The sequence below is a fragment of the Gossypium raimondii genome, chromosome 13 (genome assembly GCF_025698545.1).
Source record: "Gossypium raimondii isolate GPD5lz chromosome 13, ASM2569854v1, whole genome shotgun sequence".
Classification (NCBI taxonomy): Eukaryota; Viridiplantae; Streptophyta; class Magnoliopsida; order Malvales; family Malvaceae; genus Gossypium; species Gossypium raimondii.
The window spans coordinates 47283359-47291010 of NC_068577.1; the positions used below are offsets into that span (position 1 = coordinate 47283359).

The 7652-nt window shown below is 27.9% G+C and overlaps 1 protein-coding gene across 3 annotated transcripts; it reads left to right on the plus strand.

The window, feature by feature from the left end:
• Positions 1 to 1753: 1753 nt before the first annotated feature.
• LOC105783526 (uncharacterized) lies at positions 1754 to 4572 on the plus strand. Of its 3 annotated transcripts, none has more exons than XM_052626307.1 (6): positions 1754 to 1891; positions 2581 to 2637; positions 3247 to 3323; positions 3542 to 3581; positions 3682 to 3753; positions 4211 to 4572. In XM_052626307.1, exons 1-5 carry the CDS (start codon positions 1855 to 1857, stop codon positions 3738 to 3740), a joined length of 270 nt encoding a protein of 89 aa, XP_052482267.1. In that variant the 5' UTR covers positions 1754 to 1854; the 3' UTR covers positions 3741 to 3753; positions 4211 to 4572. The 3 variants fall into 3 exon arrangements, 2 of the variants coding, with proteins under 2 accessions (XP_052482267.1, XP_012464487.2); XM_012609033.2 differs by having other exon boundaries at positions 1756 to 1891; positions 3561 to 3581; XR_008192717.1 differs by lacking the exon at positions 1754 to 1891 and having other exon boundaries at positions 1933 to 2637; positions 3524 to 3581.
• Positions 4573 to 7652: the final 3080 nt, after the last annotated feature.

Sequence of the window (7652 nt, forward strand, 5' to 3'; positions counted from 1 at the left end):
CAAATTAAATTTGTGGGTGAACAACTTGGCCAAATTGCTAATGCTTTGAAACAATTTACTGCCGACAAGACATCACAGCTTTACGAACAAGTGATGTCGATGGAGGAAGAAGGATTTGATGATGACTTCTTGTGTTCTGTGTTTGATTATCTAAGGAGTAATGAATCAGAGGCCAAAGTTTTTTTAGTTAAAAGTAAGAAGCATACAAAAATTAGGCTTCAAAAATTTTCTCTGGGTTGAAGATATTGATACTTTTATGTGGTGTAATATTATGCACTTGGACAATGCTGTTACTATGTGGTGTACTACTAATTATGTATTTGGATAATATTATTTCTAGTACTCATTGTGGTTTCAAGCAATTTATAATTATTCAATATTATTCCTAGTACTCATTGTGGATAATATTTTTCAATTTATAACGATCAATATTGTAGCTTAATAATTGAGTATTATTATAAATAAATCATTGCAATATATGTTAAAACAATTTAAAATATAAAAATTATTAATATATATTAATATATGTAAAAACAACTTTTCCGGAAAATATTTTCAGAAATCAGAAAACAACAGAAAATATTTTACATGATTCAATCAAACACCAGAAAATATTTTCCAGTAAATCATTTTACAGGAAAGTAAAACATTTTCCAGAAATCATTTTATGGAAAACATTTTACTCCCAATCAAACAGACCCTTAGTCTTTTTCATTTAATTGACTACCCAAACATTAAAATTTTCTAACGAAATTTTAATACCACATTACTAACATTTCATAAATATTTATAAAAATATTTCTGACTCAGTTTTACGAGGTCGAGGTCTCGATATCTTGTTTTTACCCAATTTCTTCAATAATTTTATTTTCTAACTAACCACTAAATCGGTAAAATTTTTCTATCGATATTTTTATACGATTTTCCTATCATATCAATATTCGTGCAAAAATATTAAAATAAATTTCTCTTTAAATCGGATTTGTGGTTACAAAACCACTGTTCTGATAACCTTGAATTTAGACGATTACAAGTAAAGAGTGAAAGATAAAAAATAAAAATGATATACATGCTTGAAATTAAAAAAACGAGAAAATAAATTGAGAGGAAAGAGGTGATTTTGATTGGGGAGTAGGAGCGGTGAATGGAAAAAAAATAGAATCACGAGAAATTTGGATTTCCTTTTAGGAAGATATATTTCCAAATTAATTAAAGGTGTTATGTAGAAAATAACAAATTTATTAACATGGGCACTAATAATTGCTTTGCTTTGCTTTAGGTTTGAATGAAAATAAAAACCAACAGACAACATGCAATTTCTCACTGTAGAAGTGATTTTAATTTTACAATTGTATATTTAGTCTAACCAATCAATAATTAAATAAATGAAATGGTCGTAAATCATTTGATAAAATGGATGTCTATAACCCTAATTACATCCTATTGTAACCTTTAAAGAATAAATGTCTGTAACCCTATAAATTTATTATTTTGTAACCCCTAAATTATTTATAGGTTCTTAATGTCTTGTAACTTATGGTTCTTAAAGCCCTATAAATAGAGAGCATGTACAAGCTTATAGATATGCTAATTAAGTAAAAGGTTTAATCATCTTTTATTTCTTTGTTAAGGTATAAAACCTTAACACTATGTTTGATTGGGGGAATAGGAATGCATTTCCCCCCTAATCTGCGGGCCCACCACCAAATGGGCGTTTGGTTGCCCGTAATAGCATTACGTCCCGAATCCATTCCGTCCCTATTACGCCCATTGGCTGTAATAGGCATTCCCCACACTGAGCGCCGATTAGGGATTCCTTACCATTTCTTATTTTCTATTCCATATTCTGCCTTCATGGATTTCTGCTTCTTCTTCCATCGATATTGCTCAGGTAATTTCTGCTTCTTCTTCCATCGATTTCTGCTTCTTCTTCCATCAATTTCTACTTCTTCTTCTTCTAACAACAAAAAATGCTCGCACTCTTTCCCTATTTTTCTTTTCTTTTCTTTTCTGTAAAATCGATTTCGTTTTTCTTTTCTCTATTTTCTAACTCTTCAGTTTTGAGTGACAGGTCGTTACCATCATTATTTTAGCAGGTCATTGGTTCCCTGTTTATTTTACAAGTTAGTTTTGCTTTTGTTCAAATTTGGAATATTTGTTTTTTGTTCTCCTAATTTTGATTCCTTTCTTATGATTTTCATTTGGCTTTTCTTTGACCGATTCTATTGTATGTTTGATTGAACATATGAAAATTTTTTCAATGTGGTTCTATTACTTGTTGCGTATAGCTTTGTATATTTCTGTTCCATGAAAAATAATTCTTGAGGTGAAGTATGATTCTGTGATGTATCCGAGAAAGTTTATTCTGTGAAGCCTCATAGTTTCTGATTGCAAGTCTTTGTTCTTTAAGGTAGCTTAGGAATTTCTTTTATGAACCAAAGAGCTATCGGATATAGCTGAAACATTTTAAATGGCTATCTACTAGATTCATATTGTTACAAATTCTTTTTAAAAATTAAATTTATGGTTGAACCCAAGCCTAGAGGTAAATGTTTTTCTGAAACTGTTGACTTGTCTTAGCCGGATGCAGGTTTAGCTGCAGCTATACTGATGCAGAACCTCAGCAGGATATCTATGGTATTCTCTTGTTAATTTTCTCAGGCTTTGCATGTTATTGTATTTGTGAGTTTATTTGTATTGTGACATCTGGTTTTGAAATGGGGTTATGAATATCACTATAAATAGTTTTATTTGCTAAATTGCACTTGATCACCTCTATTGGAAGGGCAAACTGACAAATTGCTATTAATTATCTTTTCATTGTTAGTCACATGTGTGCTAGATACATATGCATTACTTTTCTTCTGTTTGTCCTACTCCTGCCATAATTTGACTATACAAGTACTCAGAGCTACTTGAATAACTGCCCCCTCTACTTATTATGAGAAATCAAGACATAAGAATAATCGTAAAAGTGGTTAGGTCACTCTTTGGTTCCTTTTTAGAACTTAAAAAAGTCTACTGAAATAATAAGAAGAAAAATGAACGGAAGAATTTTAAGGTGATTCTTGATTGGATGTAGTTTTCTTTAAGGGGTTGTATTTATTTTATTTCCTTCTTCACGTAGCATTTATAACCATTTCTCAAAATATTCATCATAAACTCTTTTGTACAACCTGTATATACGTTTCTGCACTGTTTTTCATCATCTTTTTCTTTACAATTCAGAATTTCTGTAATTTGTAGCTAAGGGAGATGAATATCACAAATTTAGAGAGTGTGCCAAAGAACATTGGGATTCCATGAGATCTTATTTTCAGAAGGTATGGCGTTTATAGCAGTATGTATATTTGTTATTTCTATAAACTAAATACATACATGCATGCATACATACATACATACATACATACATACATACATACATACATACATACATACATACATACATACATACATATATGAACATCATGAATACAAGTTGCATTGCTCCATATGAATTTTTTTGTAATTGATATGAGTACAGTTGACTATTTGATGGTAGAATGAATGTTCTTCTACAGGCTGCTACTGCATATTCAAACGTGAGTACCCTGTTACCTTCGTTTGCTTGCCTTGAAGTTATTGGTACTATTCTTTTAGGTCATAATTATGACACTATTATCTGGTTCAATTTATATACAGGGTGTGAAACTAGACGTTGTCACATATACCACACTTATGAAAGCTCTTATCCGTGTTGACAAGTTTCATAAGGTATAATGTGTCCTTCCTGTTATGAGAACGAGATAATAGCCCTTTGCTTTTCTGCATCACAAATAATATTTTCTGTGCCTTTGTATAGATAGCCATTTGGATCAGTTGCATGCTAGCTTTGCTTTTTGCTGTTTTTGTATTCTTTCTCCCTATATGACTATGTTAAGTCATTTGATTATAGTTATTGGAGATTTGAATCTCGGTTGTAAGTCACCATCTACTGAAACAACTATAAACTTGCATCTTACCGAGATCTGACTATCCCTCACCCCTCCCCTCTCTTCTGTAGCATATAGCAACATTTATTCTAGTTTGTGGTGTATGATTTTGTCATCTTTAATTTCATAACATAACAGTCTAGATTGTGGTAGGTTTGTTTTATCAAAATTGATGTCAAATTGGAGGATTCAATATTGTTGAAAACTTACTAATGGATTAATTTTAATCCATCCAACAGAAAACTTGTGCAGCCTCTCATGCCATCTCAGCCTGGGAATGTGGGGGCTACTTCTTGTTCAGGAATAGGTAGCAATTTGATCAAGTTACTGAGGATGCCATGGTTAATAGACTGAGCAGTTTCTCCCTTGACGATAACAACTTTGAAGTGGTGAAGCAGCTTTGTTGCAGCATTGCCAGTAAATTTGATGTTTGATCTAAAAGTTTTTAAATGCATGTTTATATATTTTGGAATTATGTTGCCACTGGAATCTTGTTTTTCTCCTATTGCCTATTGGGAACCGAGGCTTGTAATAGGGGGTTGACTTGTATGTTTATGAGGATGACAGGATCAAATGCTATATTTGGAAGTTGTTTTGTTGATCAGGATGGCTTTTATTTTGCTGATAAATTGATAAATCAGTTGAAGTATTTGAAGGATACAAGAAAAGAGCTTTACATAACTACTTGTTCAATATCATTAATATAGCATTTGGAAAAGTTTGCACGAAAACTAATTCGCAACCTTGATTTCAAAGTAATGTTGTATTTTATCACACTAAATTTATCTTTATTCCTTCTAAATATATGATTTATTTATATGTTAATTTATCTTATATATCATTTACTATTATTTTATTTATAATATTTTAATTGTATATTATAAATTATTAGCATTGGATACTATATTTATCTCTATGATATTACTTAGTCACGTAATATTAATTATACATCATATATTATTAGGTTATAGTTACACGAGAGTTCGTTGATTTTTGCTAGGTAAATACACATTCAAACTTTAGATTAAATTATATATTTTATTAAATTATATTTAATAATAATTATTTTAAATTATATTTTATAGTATTATATATTATGATTTTAGTAAATTCATATAAGAATATTTAATATTAAGAATTTTATTAAATTATATATTTTATTAAATTATATTTAATAAAAATTATGTTAAATTATATTTTATAGTATTATATATTATGATTTTAGTAATTTAATATTAAGAATATCTAATATTAAGAATTTTATTAAATTATATATTATTAAATTATATTTAATAATAATTATGTTAAAATATGATTAAATTATTTATTATTTATATTAATAATCTTATTTTAAAATTTAATAACAATAACAATAATCATCAACCTAACAAAAATTCTGCTAAGGGTATTCTAGTCATTTTAGCTTTTTTCTTTATGCTATTACAACATCATTCCATTCAACCAAACACAAGAATACTATTACGCCTCTATTCCATTACATTCAACCAAACAATTGAATTGCTATTACGCATCTATTCCATTACGCCTCTATTCCATAAATTGAGTTAAGGTATCGTTGGCATAATGTGCAGGAGATTTAAAAACTGAAAAGGAGGGTCAATGTTATATTCATATTATAATTTGCTCTTTCGTCATATGTCAAAGTAGCTATTGTTTTATTATCTTCCTAATTATTGGTGAATATATAAATGAAAATACGATCAGAGTCTTACAACCATTCATACTTTGATGATTGATAATGTATCAAACTATTCATAATTTCTCTTTAAACCTATAAATAAGAAAATAGTGCGCTTCAATACACTCAAATTTACGTCATTTTACATTAACAATAATATTTATACTAATAAAAGAGCCTTTTGTCATGTTTTCTTAAACAATGTCTTATCCACCTTAATTCATTATTATTTTTGGTACATCATCACCTTAATCCATTATAATTTATTAGTTATTTAACTTTCCACTTTCCATATTATTCTTTCTTTTGGTCATTTATTTTTAATTTAAAATAAATATCACATGCAAACATTTGCATATGACACATCTACTATACTTTACTGTCGGGGAATATATAAATGAAATTACTATAAGTATATTAAACCCATTAAAATTTGAGTTATATATAGAGTTTGATAATCTTATCTATACTTTATTTCAAACTTTTAACTTGTTAGTAAATAAATTATATTTATATAAAATATTTTATTTTTCATGTCTTTTAATGAAATATTATTATTGATAAAATTTGAACGTATATATCAAATTTTTAATTTTATTATTTTCATCAATATAATATTTAATTTTATATTAATTTTAATAAGTATATGTTACTTATTTTTTCACACATAATGTGTCATAAATTTAAGTGTATACACCTATTTTGTTACAAGGAGTTTGATAATATTTAGATATGAATTCAAAATAGGGTTAATATTATACTCAATTATGATCCTGGGTGAAAAATAAAATTATTTATAAAAATTATATAAAAATAAATGAGATTTTAATTGAAATGTTAAGAGAAACACTTGGTGTTTTGAGTTCAAATCTCATAATGTATATGTATTTTATTTTTATTTTTAACACAAAAGACATAAAAAGATAAAATATCCTCTAAATGATACAACTTATCTTGTAAAGTAATGATATGTTAATTTTTAGCCAATTAAATTATTATCCGAGTAACTCGTGATATCAACTCAATTAAAGCCTTCATAATTAATAATTTGTTCTTTTTTATGCCACAATAGGGAGTTGCTACCTGTGATGCAGTATGATAGGGAGGGTCAGGCTATAGCTCGATAAATTGTGCAGTACACTCTATTTGTTCGGTTCTTCATTTTCTTATAAAAGAAAGTAGGGATGCAACTGAATTCAACTGAGCTCAAATATTAGTAAGTTTTGAGTTGGAGCTTAACTAAAAATTTTGAGTTGAATATTTGATTCGAGCTCTATAAAATATTTATTTTTAAAATCGAGTTTAACTCAATTAAACTCGAAGGGTTAATAATATATATTAAGAGCAATAACAATAATATAAGTTCATTTAAAATATATATTAAAGTGAAAATTTTAATAAGACTTATGAGCCGTTTGAGTTGAGTATCAACTCGACCAATAACTCAAGTTGCTTGAGCTCAAACTCGACCTAATAATTACCGAATCAAAATCAAACCTTTAATTTACAAACATCTACAGTAGTAAATATTAATCTTTCTATCCAAACTTGCACATGCATGATGCAACCTGTATACCATCATCATAATGACGTATATATTTAATTACTACTTTTGTCCGTGCATACATAAACCCGTTCAAAGTTGGATAACATTTAAATATGAAAATCTGATGCAAATATTTTGATAAATATAAAATTACATGTGTTCATTTAATAAATTTATTCTTTTATATTTTCCTAAAACTCCATTTCCAATTTTTAAAATAAAAGAAATTATTGATTAGCATAAAGACTGATTTAATAAATATCGATTAATGCTTCAAAAGCATTGTAATACTTTACAAGTTGCAAGGGTTTTTTATTGAATTTGTATCATAAATTTTGTTGGCATCGATGTAAAAGGAACCCATTTGCCAACTTTATATACTTTATGCATAAATTGCATCAACCCTTTCACCTTTTTTGTTTTCTCTAATGTCTCG

Excerpts from the sequence above, each read along its gene's own strand:
- LOC105783526 (XM_012609033.2), top strand. The coding sequence starts at position 1,855 with ATGGATTTCTGCTTCTTCTTCCATCGATATTGCTCAG. Across the intron at positions 2,638-3,246 it reads ACCTCAGCAGGATATCTATG|CTAAGGGAGATGAATATCAC; the intron begins GTATTCTCTTGT and ends TGTAATTTGTAG. Across the intron at positions 3,582-3,681 it reads CTGCTACTGCATATTCAAAC|GGTGTGAAACTAGACGTTGT; the intron begins GTGAGTACCCTG and ends ATTTATATACAG.